Source organism: Furipterus horrens, unplaced genomic scaffold (genome assembly GCF_987537825.1).
Source record: "Furipterus horrens unplaced genomic scaffold, mFurHor1.1.pri manual_scaffold_2, whole genome shotgun sequence".
NCBI classification, from domain to species: Eukaryota; Metazoa; Chordata; class Mammalia; order Chiroptera; family Furipteridae; genus Furipterus; species Furipterus horrens.
Window position 1 is genome coordinate 14,015,019 of NW_028327172.1, and position 15,701 is coordinate 14,030,719.

Sequence of the window (15,701 nt, forward strand, 5' to 3'; positions counted from 1 at the left end):
CCCTCATTTTACTTTGCCCCTTCACCTCTCAACCTCACTCCTAGCCTTCCCTGAAGTAGGTATATGTTCTCCATCCACGGATTTCCCCTGAAGTTTATCAACGGCTTCTCTAACTGGTCTCCTTCGGACTGAGTCATTGCACAGTCCGAGACCCATTTACTCTCTTTTCTGTTGGTTTGGGTGTTTTTGTTGTTGGTGGTGGTTTTTTGTTTTGTTTGGTTTTGTTTTTGTGATTTCTACGGCTGAAATGTTCTCCCAGGTCAGTGAAGGGACTAGATTCAGCATGGGTTCCCAGAGCAGCAGTGCTGCTACTTAGGGGCTGTGTGACCACCTTTGGGCGACTGCACCTCTCTGAGCCTCGGTTTGCTCTTCGGAAGACTGGGAACGCCAGTCTCCACCACTCACGGTTGTCATGAGGCACCGTTACCATTGATGATCAGCTGTGTGGAAGGGTCTCAATGTGCGATAGAAGTTCTTTTCCCTGGCTGTGGCTGGTCCCAGGGAGGGGTGCGTCCTGGATAAGGGAAACCAAAAGCTGTCAAATCAAGGATTACAGACTGCCTCCCCTTCACCCCAGCAGTGAGCAGGTGATAGCTCAGAGATGGGGCGCTGCCAGCAGGTCTCCAAACTCCACACTTTCAATCCAGCCAGCCAGAAAATCCCCTGAGCTGGGCGCAGACCTGGGTGTGTGCCAGGCTCTGTCCGGGCGAGGAGGGGAGAGAAAGTAGGAGGCAGAACTCTTAAACTTCTGAAACCAGGCCCAGTCTAGGGTTTCTCTCAAGGTGAAGTGAACATAGGCCCCTCTGCACCCCTACCCAGAACCCTTACAGAGAAGGGAAACAGTTAACCAGACGTGAAAGTGACCTTGCACAGGGCGGCAGCACGCGTGTGTTAATTTCATGGAGGAACCAAGAATGGGGGGAGAGGGGTTGGAAACACAGAGGAAAAGGCACCAGTGGGGACCTGCAGCTGCGCCGCCCAATTCTCGCGGAAGTGTGCAAACGACGGGCCTGCACCCGGAGGCTAGCGGCCCATCTGACTCGGAATGTCAAAACCTGTTAAGTTAAAAAAAAAAAAAAAATCTATCACTAAAGTTTTGCATGCCCCCTCTGCTAGGCCAAATCTGGGACATAATTTCCAGCCTAGGCTTTGGGAACCCTAAGGGTCCTGACACCTTCCCGGCCCCGCTTAGAATCGGAAAAACCTTCTGGCGCCTCGGGATAGAATCCCCAAGATTCTACGGCAAGACACAGGAGAGAAAGGGCAGGGGCAGTGGAGGGGGAGTAGGGAGAGGGGAGGAGGGAGAAGAAAGGAGAGATACTGGGCGGGGTGGGGGGGAGGCGGGGATCACTCTCTATTCACCACCCTCTTCAAAATCTTAAGAGGGTTTGGGAGATCTGGTCAACTTTCCGAAACATCTGAATCTTTTTACAGCCCTCCGTTCTTTCCCTGAGCCAGCTGTGGTAAGGGAGGAGGGAGAGGAGAGAAAAGGAGAGAGAGAGAGAGAAGGAAAGAGAGAGGGAGGAAGAAAGAGGGGGGGAGAGAGAGATCCGTGGAGGGAGGAGGGAGAGGAGCGAGCAGGCCGGCACGGAGCGCACAGCCACCGCCTCCTCGCTTCTCCAAACTCCCGGCCAAGGCGCGCGGTGGCGTCCTCGCTCTCTTGCTTGCGCCCCCGCCCGCCGCCCGCGTGAGCCAGGCATGAATGCTGAGACTTGCGTCTCTTACAGCGAGTCGCCGGCTGCTGCCATGGACGCCTACTATAGCCCGGTGTCGCAGAGTCGCGAGGGCTCGTCACCTTTTAGGGCATACCCCGGCGGTGATAAGTTCGGCACCACTTTCCTATCCGCCGCCGCCAAAGGGCAGGGATTCGGGGACGCCAAGAGCCGGGTTCGCTACAGCGCGGGGCAACAGGATCTGGCGGCACCCCTGGAGAGTAGCGCCGGGGCGCGGGGCTCCTTTAACAAGTTCCAGCCGCAGCCACCGGCCCCGCAGCCGCCACAGCCGCAGTCGCAGCCGCAGCCGCCGGCGCAGCAACCGCATCTCTACATGCAACGAGCCGCCTGCAAGACGCCCCCGGACGGCAGCCTCAAACTCCAGGAAAGCAGCGGCGGCCACAACGCGGCTTTGCAGGTCCCCTGCTACGGTGAGTGCATGTGCGGGTCCCTCGGGGCTGGGGACCCCAGGGCCTGTGGCTTCGGCACCCGCGAAACCCACTAGACTTTCGGGAGGCAGGATTAGGCTGAGGAAGTGCGGGGCCGAGCAGGGGAGACTCCTCGGGAAATGGGGATCGACTGTCCCGAAGGTACGGAGAGATATCGTCTTGCCCCTTCTTCTATGTACCCTCGCCGCGGCCAAAGAAGCATTTGAGCTATTAAACCCGGGGTTTGTTCCACCCCTTCTTTGCCCTTTCCCCAACCACTCCATTTACGCTGCCCGCGGGGCCGGCTTTAAACTGGATTTTTCGCACCGGCTCCGAGCGTGCGGCGGGAAACAGTTGCGGCACAGCGCTCCGGCGCGGGGCTCGCGGCTGCCGAGGCCTTGCTCCCCGCCGGCGTGGAGGCTCCTCCTGCGGTGCCACAGGTGGGAGCGACGCAGGTGCGGAGCCCGGCTGGGAGCGCAGTCGTCGGAGCGCGCCCGGGGTGCCGTGGGACAAGGGCATCACACGGATACGGGTCCAGAGATGCCTGGGGTCCCGGAAGACCCAAGTCCGGTGGCCCCCGAGCGCAGTTCGCCGCGGGGAGGTGGGCCGGCCAAAGTTCCTGAGCGATTCTCTCCCGGAGAGCCCGGGAAGGCTAGCTGGCCTCGGAACAATGGTTTAGGGCCGACCCCGGAGGGAGGGCAGGAAATCGAATATCTTGAGGGGACTCAGTGCTGGGGAAAAACGGAAGTTTCTTCGTCCTGAATTGGGCTTACAAAGGACCCGAGGCCTAAATGACCTCCAGGCCCCCTTGAACGCAGGCCTGGGCCCCCAGAACTCAGCCACCATAGTGGAGGAGGGAGCTTCTCAAGGGCTGCCTGTGGCCAGAGCAGCTCTGGAGCCTAGGCCCTCGCTTCCACAGAATCCGGGTTGGCGAGCGCCAAGCTGTCCACAGGGAACCAGAGAAGGGAGGGGGAAATCTTCTCAGGACTAGGAGCCCTAGGAACACAGTCTTCCCCTGAGGCCTTCAGGCAGCGCCTTGGAGATGAGCTGGTGCTGACAGGGCAATGGCTTTGGCTGAGCTGATCCACGCCAGATGGAGAGGCACCAGGCCTGGGGACAGAAGTGGGAGATGGTGGAGGCCTTGGCGGCTGGAATAACCTTAGGAAAATAGTCCAGGGCAAGCACTTACACTCAAACTGGCTCTCCTCCTCAGGCTCAGAATTAGTTCATTAGGTGGTTGTTGACACCCACGAACATTCACAGAATCATACACCTGTCTACACTTGCATTCCACACACACACACACACAAACAGCCTCTTCCTTATGAGCCAACATGGTCACACATCAAGTACACTCACTCAAGGGGTCACAAACTCCCAGACCCACAGGGCAGGACTCAGAGCAGATTTAGGCAGCTCGAGTGGCCCTTCCCTACTCCCTCCACCTTCTTGTTGGAATGAGATCAGGCCCCCAGATCACAGATGCTGCCGGCTCCATCCTCACGCAGCCAGTCAGGGCTCTGAGCCCTGTCCACACGTACTGGCCTCTCCCAGGGCCCTCCTCATCCATGACAGTTGGGGCTTTGAGGTGAGAGCAAGTCACAAACTTGGGGACCCATGGAGGTGCATTTGCAAAGCCATGGGAGTCCTGTGTCTTCTCTTCCACTGCACTGGATTTTCATGTTTTAAAGAAATTTATTTGTGAGTCTTCTGAGGAGGATGAGACATCAGGCAAGGAGGGATCCCAAGCTGCTTCCACCTTCTTGTTTGGAAGATGCCTTGAGGTCCAGAGGGAAAGGGTTGGCTCCCTCTAAGCCCCCTCTCTGAGCCCTACTGGGCCCTCGCATGCCACTGTGGCCCTTCCATTACTTGCATTAGCCATTGGGCCGCTACCCACAGTGTGATCTGAGAGCAAGTAACTCCTCTACACCCCCATCCTCATCTGCATCATGGGGAGACCATAGTAAGGCCTCATTAGGTGGTAAATGTCCCTCCACAGAGAGAGCAGGAATCTAGCTTACCGTCTCCCACATTTCCATTATTAGCCTGGCCTCTGCTGTTGGGGATCTCTGAGCACCCAGCTCTGAGGACAGGACAGGCGCCTGTCCCTGCTGTGGGCAAAACCATAAGCGGCAGGTTGGGACAAAAGGCAGCCTGGAATCCCTGACAGGACCCCACTCCCTGGCCGCCCAAGATGGAGGCAGTGCTCAGGGCAAAGCCACAAACAACAAACAGCTCTGTTTATTCTTTCCCTTCTCAGCAGCTGTTCCCCTGCTTAGGGAGAGATTTCTAGTCCTTGTACAAAAGAGGCTAGGCACTAGGTACAAGACGAGGAACCCGAGATACCGAGAGGTGAGGCTCTGCCCTTGACAGAGGCAACTGGAGAAGGGCCTCTGGAGTTGGCTCTCTAGACTGCAAGCAAGGAGGGAAACGGAGGCCCGTGTTGACAACTGTTCTCGCCCACACTTGTCAGAGTGGATATTCAAAAGGGGAGGAAGAAGTTCAAGGAAAAAGCGTTGAGACATTCCCAGGAGCTTGGGGAAGTTGGGGGCAGACAGGGACCTGGTGTTGGCTGTAGCTTAGACCTTGCAACCTCCTTCCCAGCTCTGTTGGTCGGCGCATAAGCTAGTTCCTCGATTGTAACTACACGGAGCAGGAGGCGAGGCTCCTAAGTTTTCTCCTGGACTTCAGCCTCGGGAGCCACTCCTCACCTTCAAGGACACCGCTCCACCCGGCCAGTGAGGTGCGGTGCCGGCCAGTGAGGTGCGGTGCCGGCCAGTGAGGTGCGGTGCCGTGCGGTGCCGGCCAGGGCGAGGAGGTGCGCCAGGGCCGCACCTGGGGAGCGCGCAGTTGGGAAGCCGCCTCCGTCTCCGCCAGCCGGATTTTCTCCGAGTTGCCAAAAGTGAGGATGAGAAATCCTCCCAGGCTTTTGCCGACTCTACCCTTAACTGGGCCTCCGTTTCCCCGAACAGTACTAACGGGGCGACGAGCAAGATGACTGGTAGTCCCCTACAAGGCGGACACCTTCGCGTTTTTACGAAAGAGTCCCACCGTGGTCTCTCCTGCCGAGACCTGGACCTCGCCAGGCTCCGGGTCCGCACTTATGCCATCCGAAGTCCCTGCTCATCCTTGGCCCGTTTTTGACCGCGTGGGCCCCAAGGAGAAACGCCAGGTTGAGATCCGACATTTCTCAGCGGCAAGGAGAGCCTTCTCGCCTCTGGGGTTGGGGCTCAGGCACGTCGCCCCCAAACCCTGGGCCGACTCCCGAGCCGCTCCAGGCGCACCAGGCCTTGTGCGCCCCCAGACGCTTTGGGGAGCAGCTCTGCTTCCTCCCTCTTTCGCTTTCGATTCGGCGCATGCAGGTTTTTGTTGCTAGCGGATTGCTACCTTCCTATCCACTGGGCCCCAGGGCAGCGTTCTCAGCCCCGAGGTCTGGGGAGACCCCCGGGGCAGCACTGAGCGACTGGCCCGGATTTTTCGATTTAGACGCAGTGTTTGAATGCTAGCGGTAATTATTTCCATGCACCGGCACAATCACGCACCACAAAATGTGTCAGCTCGGCCCTGGTCAGGTCGTATTCAAATTTAGTCAAAGGACTACCGTGAGTTTTGAATGGGACCCCGCAAAAGACATTGAGAAACCTAGGTGCGGGCAGAAGCGTTAAGAGCCCTGGGTGATTGTGGGGTGATCGAGGGAAAATTCGAGCCTGGGAGCTGTGACATCGCCAAACCCAGTCAATTTGGGAGGAGAGGGATCAGAAGGAAGATACTTTTACATTTGACTTTGTTAATTTCTCTAGCCACCAGCATGCTCCAACAATCTAGCCTAAACAGACACGTTGTTAAATAGAAAAAATAGAAGGCCTGGATGAAAGGGCTAGTATTATTTTAAAATAATCGATTTGAACAAAGTTTTCTTCCTTATAAATAATTTATACACAGTGAAGTCCACATAACTAAGGGGAAAGTTTGAAAAATTGTCATGTCTGTGTACAGTGATAGGACTACCACCTGGATCAAGATACACGTTATTTGTTGTATAGGCACACGAAAACTTTTGGGGAAAATTTTTTTGTAAGTTCTAAGAGACCTCAGCGAGCTAGGGATCCTGCCTTGTGCCGGACGGTGGTGTTTTCCCGAGTAAGGTGACCTTGCACTCCCGGGCATTTGCCGGGACTCCGAAAAGGAGGTTAGTACCGGCTGCAGCGGGAACCTCGCTGCGCCACCAGGCTCTCCCGGAGTTGCCGAAGCCCTGAGCTGTGTGCGCTGCAAAACGGAGCCCTCGCAGGAAAACAAATTAAAATACTACACATAAAATTTAGCCAAAGTCCCTGAGGGCTTTCGTTTTGCAGAGAGACTGGGTGCACTTTTCCCGGAGGTACCTTTAGTTTGGCTTCTGCCCGTTTCTCTTTCCACAGCTCTGCGCACAGCTTTGTTTGGGTGGCAAACGGAAGTATGAAATGGAAATACAGCGGTCTGTGCAGCTATGGGGGAGCGGGAAGGCTGGAGTCCTGCGTGTTAGTCTGGGGTTCAGGCTTCTCTGCTGACCCCTGGACCAGGGTGCCTGAAGCAGCAAGCAGGGAAAGAAGGGGTAAACTGCCCAGAGTGCCCATGGCACTGTGGGCATAAGGTGGGAAACCCGGAGACCACTTTTGAGGCACAGGCCTTTCCCTGGCAAGAAGAGGGAAGTTGGGGAGGGGACACTTTCAGAGAGAATGCTTGGTGGGAGAGAATCCCCTGTAGTGGTAGCTTCAGTGTTCACAGCTCCCATGACCCCCAAGAACCTTTGCCCAGGCACTGTTTTGGGACAGTGAGAGCCCAGTCAATTGTCTGGACCTGCCTGCCAGGCATCACCTGGCCACGTGCTCCCACAGCCTCGGGGTTCCCCAAGAATTGCTAATGTGACTGGAGCCATCAGATTAGGAAACCAAGACAGTAAGATCCCCTGACTATGTGGTGACATTGCCTGGCAAATGAGTTCAGAATGAGAGTCACCAGCCAGTTGTGTTAAGGGGCCGTGGGCGCCACCCTCCATTGGCTGGTTTGCGCTGGGCAGTGAGAAGAAGCCCTTCTTCCCAACAGGGCCCTTCTGTGGGAAGAGGAGGCACCTCTCTCCCGCCAGCAAGCTCTCCTAGCCACAGGCTGGTTCCTTGGAGATCAGAATTATTGATGCCCCCTCCCCAGGGGACTCCCCTCCAGAGGTACAGCCTTGTGCCTTCTTCTCTGGCCTACAGGTGTGCAAATGAGCCACAGACACCCCCACCTCCATACAAGATGCTCCTTCCTCACCCAGCACAGAGGTACGGGGTGGTCTGGTAGCAGCAAATACGGTGCTGCCCGGGAGCTCGTACCCCCAGAAAGGCTGGCTGGGTGGTGCAACAGAAACCTCTGGGGTGTCCAGGGTGGTGTCCCCAGCCACCAGGCACACACCAGGCACCAGACCTGCCCACCCATCCCTATCCCCAGTGTATTCTGTCTTCGTAGCAAAGAGCCACTCCTCTACCACATCCTACCCCAGACTGCCAGCCAAGGAGGAAAGGGAGGAGTGAAAAGAACATCGAAGCTCCGCAGAGAGAAGCGTCAGGCGAAGGGGAAGCTCAGAGGAGCAAAAGGCTGGGGAGTGGGGTGACGATTCCAGGCAGCGGGGCAGGTTTGAATTCTGGTTCCAGAGGCAGCTGCCGGAGGGGGTGGTCACTGTGGTGCTTCGAGGCAACTGGAATGCCTTTTAGGAGAGGAGGGTTACTGGGAGATGCTGGCATAGGGTGGGGGTGAAAGGGCGCCACAACCCTTCAAGTACCTGTCTTTCCGGGCCACCGCACTCACCCTGTGTACTTGGGACCTCCAGGTCCTGATTGCTAGGTGCTGGCGCTGCTGCGCCTTGCAGAAAGAGGAAGCCGGTGCTGTGCTTCGTCGGATTCTTAAAGCAGATTGTCTCCTTCCAAACAGGGGGCCACCGATTGTGGGCGCTGGTCCCAAGCCCCTCACTGTAGCCTGCCTGTTACCCAGGTTGGGGCAAAGCAGCTGGTTCTCCACGTGCTTGCGGGCAGTGATGGGGAAGACTGAGAGACTGTGGAAGGTCTGGTCCACGCACGATGTGAAGGTCCACCATGGCACAAGTGCGGGGGCAGGGCGCACAGTCCTGATATAGATGGTAGGCGGGTCTCTACTGTCGCTGTTTCTATGCCACATGTGGCTGTGGGAAAGTCCCTTTCTTTTCCCTCACTGGATCTGAATTGTAGTTCTGAGAAATGTTGGAGTTTGGACCATTTCTGAAGACCCTCTAAGGATTTCTGTGCTCGTACCAGTTTGGACCCGCCTTCACCCTTACATACATTTTTGTCCACGAGAAATCAGATAGAGTGGACAGAAAAGGCTTCCCCGGAAGCAGAAATGGGCCCTGAGCGTTCCTCAGGGTGTGCTAAAAGGTGCAGGGATGAAGTGGACCGCAGTTCCCAGACAGAATGAGCTGGCAGTCTCTGAAGGCCTTGGCTGAATGCAGGGTCTAGACTCCAGGGCGGGACTTAAGTGTGGAGAGGGGCGAGCTACCAGTATCTTCATGCACATAGGTGACCAGGCTCAAGATGAGGCTCTGGAGCTCCTGGCCCCTCCAGGCCACTCGTGTCCCATCTTTGTCTCTGCTCATCTTCCCTATCTTTGCATTTACTGAGCATCTAAGTGCCAGATTTTGTCCCAGGAGAACAAACCAGGCACCTACCTGCTAACCTACAGCTTATATCCAGGAGTATGTGTTTGAGCACAATAGAAAGGGTGAATGAAGAACTGATGTCCCATTCTGAGTGTGGCTCAAGCATGGTTAGGGCCACCTGTGAGCGTATCTCAGCACCTTTGTCGTGAGTGGAGGCCTGGGGTTTGTGTGAGCATGTCCACAGTGTGAACACGAATGGGTGTTTGCGCTCATTGAGTCAGTGTGCTTCAGGGGGCCATGTGCACTAATCTGTGTACACACCTGTGTGACAGAATGGTGTGACCCCCAGCATTTGTGTCTGTGTCCCCCCTGTACGTGAGCTACATGTGCACCAGAGTGAACATCTTCGTACAATGTCAAGAAAACAGTGACTCAGGGCTTGTGCATCACTGCCTGTGGCCTTCCCTGCCCCTGGTTGGGCCTCCTCCAGGAGGCTGACTCATTGAGTGACAGGCAAACTCCCTTCATGGCCTGTGGGTGTGGCACCCAGCCCCTAGCATCTTCTTAGAGCTTTCACAGTGTCCATCAGCCCACCCAGACTGCAGCAAGGCCTCCCCTCAACCTTCAGCTCTTGGGTGTACCCTCTGTCCCATGTGGCTCACTGTGGAGAGAAACCATCATCTGCACCATGTTTATGCATCTGCACATCCCATTTAGCAGATGAGCAAACTGAGGCCCAAAGAGAAATGAGGCCCCAAAGACAGGTTAATGAGAAGGAGGGAACCATTGCTGGCGTCTCCTCCTTCCACTGCTAAGGGTGGAGGAGGAGGAGCAGGAAGAGGAGGAAGAGGAGGAGGAGGAGGAGGAAGGACTTGGGAAATATCTGCTCAGGCTATGCACTCTTCCTCCCTTGTGACCCCCCTGAACATTGCACGCTCTCTCTGTGCAACTAGGGTAGATGCTTGTAGTCCCTCCTCTTCGGAAATAAGGAACCTCCACCATAAATTCCTGGGATTGCAATGGCAACACGAGAGCAGCCATGGAGCTCCCATGGGATTGCAGCTCTCATCCCGCACATGAGCAGGCAGGGCTGGGACTCCTGCTCTCTGCCAGGCTCCTGGGCCCAGGTGTTCTTTCCTAAGTGGTGGAAACCACGAGGGTTTGCACCTGAGGGAGTTAACTGAGGCCACAGGACTGACCTCCTCCTTTCTCAGTTGACCACGTGCCAGGCCCAGAGGCTTCAGTGACGTTCAGGAGCCCTGGTACTGCCCGCCTACGCACAATGGGTCATGGTGTCAGGATGGGTGTCCCACCCAGTGTTGGAAGAGACACCAGACGTCTGCTGGCCCAGATGTCCTGTTTCACAGAAGAGAGGATTGAAATGCCTGATTCCACTTACTCATTGCTCACCAAACTTTGCCTGTCACTGTGCCAGGCTTTGTGGGGGATTCTGAGAAGTGCTGGACACAGCCCCTGCCTGCAGGTCCAGGGGGGAGACAGACTAGTAACTTGGCAATTCCAGAGCATCAGGCGACGCTGCAGTGGGGAAGCTTGGCTCACCCTGGGGAGTGCAATGGCAGGAAGGGCTGCCCACTGGGCTTTTGGCTCCTCAAAAGCCCCCCACCCCCCACCCCCGCCCTCTGCCCAAGGTGGGCATAACTTAGCCCAGTGCAGGGAGGTCTCAGAGAAGTTGATGGAAGTTGGGAGTTGCCACAGACCTACTAAACCTTCTCGGGAGGCAGTTGGCTGGGCCAACCTGCCCAAGGGGAAGAGTCTTGTGTGACTTGCCTGGCTCCATGCTTCATTTTTCCCAGCTGTAGGACAGGAACGATAATAAAGTGGAGCCGATGAGAGGCAGAAGGGGGTTAGAGCTGGCAGGGCAACACCGTTGTGCTGATGACACCATGGGATAGGTCACATTTACAGAGCACTCCTGCCAGGGCATGGGCAGTGGGCCATGTGCTTCTTGTGTGTGATTTCACTGAATCCCAATCACAGACCCATGAGACAGATCCTATTATCATCTCTATTCCGTAGATGAAAACAGACTCCTAGAAGATGAATAACTTGTCCTAGCGGGGGGGGGGGGGGGGGGGACCCGCTAAGAAGGGAGGAAGCAAGGTCTGGATGGCCAAGGGCTCTGAAAACCTAAAAGGCATCCTTTTAAAGGATGATCCCAATTAGCCATGAGGGCACCCTAGTCCCATCTCAGAGGGTATGGGATTGAAAGACTGGGTTTCAAAAACTTGGCCCCCAGAGAGTTCTTCACATCTGGGGATGTAGTAGGTTGGGGGTCAAGGATGGGTGCCTTGTAGGTAAGAATTTTAGACCTGACTCTAACCTGGGCACAGCCTCTTCAGCTGTTTGAATGTCCTGCTGGGCTGCGGTAAGAACCGGGATACCAGGCATGGCAGGGGTGCCTCTTAACCACTATGAGGGGAACATCCCAGAACCTCTGGTCAGGGCTGGGTAAAGCTAAGAATGCATGAAGGACAAAACAGTGGGGAAATATCTTCCTCCTGGGGAGGATGAGAGACCAAGGAGGCTTTTGCCTGTTTTGTTTCAAACTGTGTTCCCAAAGCCTGGAGCTGGGCTTGATAGGCACAGTAGACGCTCAGTAAATGTTTGTTGATGAATGACTGAGTGAATGGTGTGGGTGGGAATATGCTAGGAATTCTAAAAATCTGTCCTTGCTTCCTTTCTCCTTCCTGTGAATCAAGGCCTAGGGTGAGAAGCTGACCTCCAGTTCTCTCATACCTGGTGAAAATTAATTTATCTCCTGCGAGCATCCCTGTGGAGTTACGGGAGCAGGGAGGTCCTCTTTGACTCTTGACAACGGGAAGAGCACCCCTTGTCCCGTTGTTAGCTCAGAGACCACAGGCCCAGGTCCAGCTGCTGTACCCCGAGGGCTGGCTCTAGTCAGGTGGACAATCTCCTCCCTCCCTGACCTCTCTCCTCAGGCCTCCCTGATTGCCTGCAGTGAGTTCTAGGGCTGCCTGCAGCCCCACCCTCGCCTGGCCCATTCTGGGCTCCTGATGAGTCACCTGAGAGCTGCTGATGTTCCTCCCTGATACCCCATCTACTCAGCCCCGCCCTCGAGATTCTGAGACCCCCCCCCCACACACACACCCACACACAAGGGATGCAGCATTCTGTTCTGGCCAGGATGCCATCCTGAGCCAACAGCCCAGAGAAGAAGATGTCCAGGAAGCATTTAGACCTCAGCCTGAGACTAGCCAGCCCTCGGGGTGGCCAGGGTCACCGTGAGCCAGGCACTGTGGGTGATGGTGTGGACAGAGAGCCGGAGGGCACTGCGTTGGAAGGACTCCATTCTCCCTCTTTAGGGAGAGAACTGGGCATAGACAAAGCTGTGAGAGGTGTTGCTTCTCCCATCCAACAACCCCCACCCCCAGGCTGTACCCCTGTATCTGACAGGCATGGAGCATTTGGCAGTGAATGAGCTGAATGTGCTGCAGTGGGAGTCCCCGGGGACAGTGCAAATGGACTGGGGCTTCATGGGTACGGGCATTTGAAGTGGACCGTGAAGGCTGAGTAGGAGTTCACCAGCTGGAAACGGCATTCGAGACTCAGAGAACAGCATGAACAGGGCTTTGTGTCAGGAAAATAGATGGAGTGTTAGGGAAACAGCAAATGTGTGGTGTGCAGGGGGCGTGATGGATACGGGCAAGACCGGGCAAAGCTGAGAGGGATGTTCACTTTCTGCTGAGGGTCCAGGCTTTGGGGAAGCCCCTGGAGGCCTCTGAGCCCTCCAGTGAGAGGCCGAAGCCCCAAGTCAAGTGTTCTTTGTGCTACCCAGCATGGCCTTTTAAAGAAATTTAAAGTCTTTCATTAGGAATCATTTTTTATTGTGGTAAAATATGCATAACATAAAATTAACCATTTTAACTACTTTAAATGTACAGTTCAGTGGTGTTAAGTGTATTCATAACACTGAGCAACAATTGCTGCTAACTACTGATATTTCCAGAACATTTTCATCACCCAGACAAACCCATTGAACAATAACCCCCATCTCCGGCTCCCCGAGCTCCTGGAAACCTCTGTTCTACTTCCTGTCTCTCTGAATCTTCTAACTCTAGGCATCTCATAGACGTGGAATCATGCCAGTCACGGTCATCCTTTTGTGTCCGGCCACTCGTGTATCTTCTTTGGAGAGAACTCTATTCAAGTTCTTTGTCCGTTTTCGGACTGGGTAGTTTTGTTATGGTGGTTGTTGAGTTGTAGGAGTTCTTTATGTATCGCTGGATATTAATCCCATATCAGATACAGGATGTGCAAATATTTCCTCTCATTCTGTGGGTTGTCTTTTAACTCTCTAAACAGTGTCTTTTTAAAAAAATATTCCATTTATTTATTTTTAGAGAGAGGGGAAGGGAGGGAGGAAGAGAAGGAGAGAAACATCAATGTGTGGTTGCCTCTCGTGCACCCCCAACTGGGGACCCAGCCCACAACCCAGGCATGTGCCCTGACTGGGAATAGAACTGGTGACCCTTTGGTTTGCAGGCTGGTGCTCAATCCATGAAGTCACATCAGCCCGGGATAGACGGTGTCCTTTTGATGCACAAAAGTTTTTAAATTTGATAAAATCCAATTTATTAATTTGTCTTTTGTTTCCTGTGCTTCTAGTGTTATATCCAAGAATTCGTTGTTGACTCAGTGTCGTGAATAATTTCCCATTTTCTTCTAAGAGCTTTATAGTTTTACTTCTAAAGTTTAGGTCTTTGACCCATTTTGAGTTAATTTTTGGCATATAGTGTAAGATAAGGGCCCAGCTTCATTCTTTTGCATGTGGATATCTGGTTTTCCTGAACCTCTTGTGGGAAAAGATTGCCCTTTCTCCATTAAATGGTCTTGGCACCTTTAATGAAAATCAGTTGGCCATAATATTTGAAAGTTTATTTTTAGGCTCTTTATTCTGTTCCATCGGTCTCTCTGTCCTTTGCATGCCTTCTTTGGTCAAGTCCAGAATCCCCAATATGTGGGGGAAATGCAGAAGTCATCTTGTCCATCCGTGCACCTCCAGGCCAGTGACTGACCAGTCAGAGGCTCAGGTCAGGGACACAGGAAGCAGGGCTGGAGAGAAGGGGTCGGGGACAGAACCACAGGCTGCTGGCTAGGCCCCCAGCTGTTTAGAAGCCTCCATGCACATCAGTGGATCCTCCTATGAGAACATGGTCCTGGGGGAAATTCTCATGTGCTCTCAGGGTCCATGCACCTGACAGGCCCAAATTTGGGACCACTGCCTTAGCTAAGACAATCCCAGAGCCCCCTCTCAGTGGCCGGAGGAGCTCCAGGATGGAAGGCCCCTGTCTGCCTCTCGCTGGCTTTGTGATCCCCTTGTACCCAAGGAAGATACATACCAGGCCCCCCAGTAGATACCTGAAACTGCAGATAGTACCCAACCCTATATATACTACTATATATACCTGTCTCTGATAAAGTTTAATTAATAAATTTGGCACAGTAAGAGATTAACAATAATAATGAAATAATAATAACACTCTACTGTAATAAAAGTGGTGTAACTGGCCTTGGGGCCATTATTAAATAAAATAAGGGTTGTGGCACAAGATTTCATTACACTGCTCAGAATGGTGCACAATTTAAAATATGAATTCTTTCTGGAATTTTCCATGAAATATTTTTGGACCACTGTTGACCACGGGCAACTGGGCATGTAGAAAGGGGGACCATGGATAAAGGGTGCTGGTGATTAAATGGGGACCTGCTTCAGCCTGGTCGCCCAGCCAGGTGCCCAAAGGCTGGTTTCAGACACAATTTCTAGTGTCTTTAGAATCTTGCAGAAACTTTGTTCCTTCCACAATGGGGCTCAAAGGCTAACTAAAACTTCATGTGCCTCGGGTCTGCAAAGGCTGGTATAGCCAGGACCTGGAAACAGAAATCAGCCTCTATGCACAGCTGAGCACACGTGGGTCAATTGGTTGAACTATTCACCTTAATTTCCTCATCTGTAAACTGGGGATAAGAACAGAGACCTAAGGGGAGGGGAGAGGGGGAGAATGGGAGAGAGAAGGGGAAGAGTCTAGTCAAGGAACTAGTTAGTATAAAGGACCCATGGACACGGACAGCAGGGTGGGGATTGACTGTGGGAGCCAGGCATGGGGGAGGGTGGGGCAGGGGAGAGCGATGGGGGAAAAATTGGGACAACTGTAATAGAACAACGATAAAAATTTAGAATTTAAATGTAAATTAAAAAAAGAATATCTGCCTTTTAGAAACCTTGTGAGGATTGAATAAGGTAACCTAGGTAAGGAGCTGCACGTCCTAAAACAGACTGAAGGTGCTCAGTCAATGTGAGCTGTTATTGCTGATAGGATTTTCCTGGAGCCCTACGTCAGGCTAGTCAGAAACTTTAACAGACAGTTAGAGTTGTCTTCAGTGCATAAAATTGGAAAATTATTACTTAATCAGCACTGTGTGGCTAACAAAATCTTTTCAAATATGGATGAGCGATGAAAAGAACGAGGCTGGCAGGCTGCCTAGCATGAGGGCAGGAGGGATCCCGGACGGGGTCTCCCCAGGCTGCTGCACCTCATTCCCAGGCATTGTGAACTGGGGCATAACTTCCTCCCTTCCCCTTCCCCTTCCCCTTCCCCTTCCCCTTTCCCTTCCGAGTGTCTGTTCTCTGTGTTCATCTGGGCCCAAGCTTCAGACCAGGAGGTTCCCGAGGGCGGGGCTTGTGTTCTGTCTTCCCTGCATGGGCACAGGGCTGGGCACAGAGACTGCCAGGGAGGTTCTGCCCCCTCTTTGAGCCCCAGCTTACTCCTCTGTGATTAGGAACCATCTGTTCAGTGTCACCCGTAGGCTAGGCTTATACTGGAAACTTTCACTTAAACCTCTGGGGAGGTGTTAGCATCCCCCCAATTCACAGAT

At 53.9% G+C, this 15,701-nt stretch overlaps 1 protein-coding gene across 1 annotated transcript in view; it reads left to right on the plus strand.

The window, feature by feature from the left end:
* Positions 1–1,698: 1,698 nt before the first annotated feature.
* Positions 1,699–15,701, plus strand: part of ALX4 (ALX homeobox 4) — a 37,227-nt gene continuing 23,224 nt past the window's right edge. The window contains exon 1 of the mRNA XM_090267570.1: positions 1,699–2,143. Within this exon, the coding sequence (XP_090123696.1) occupies positions 1,699–2,143 (445 nt within the window). The remainder of the gene's footprint in view (positions 2,144–15,701) is intronic.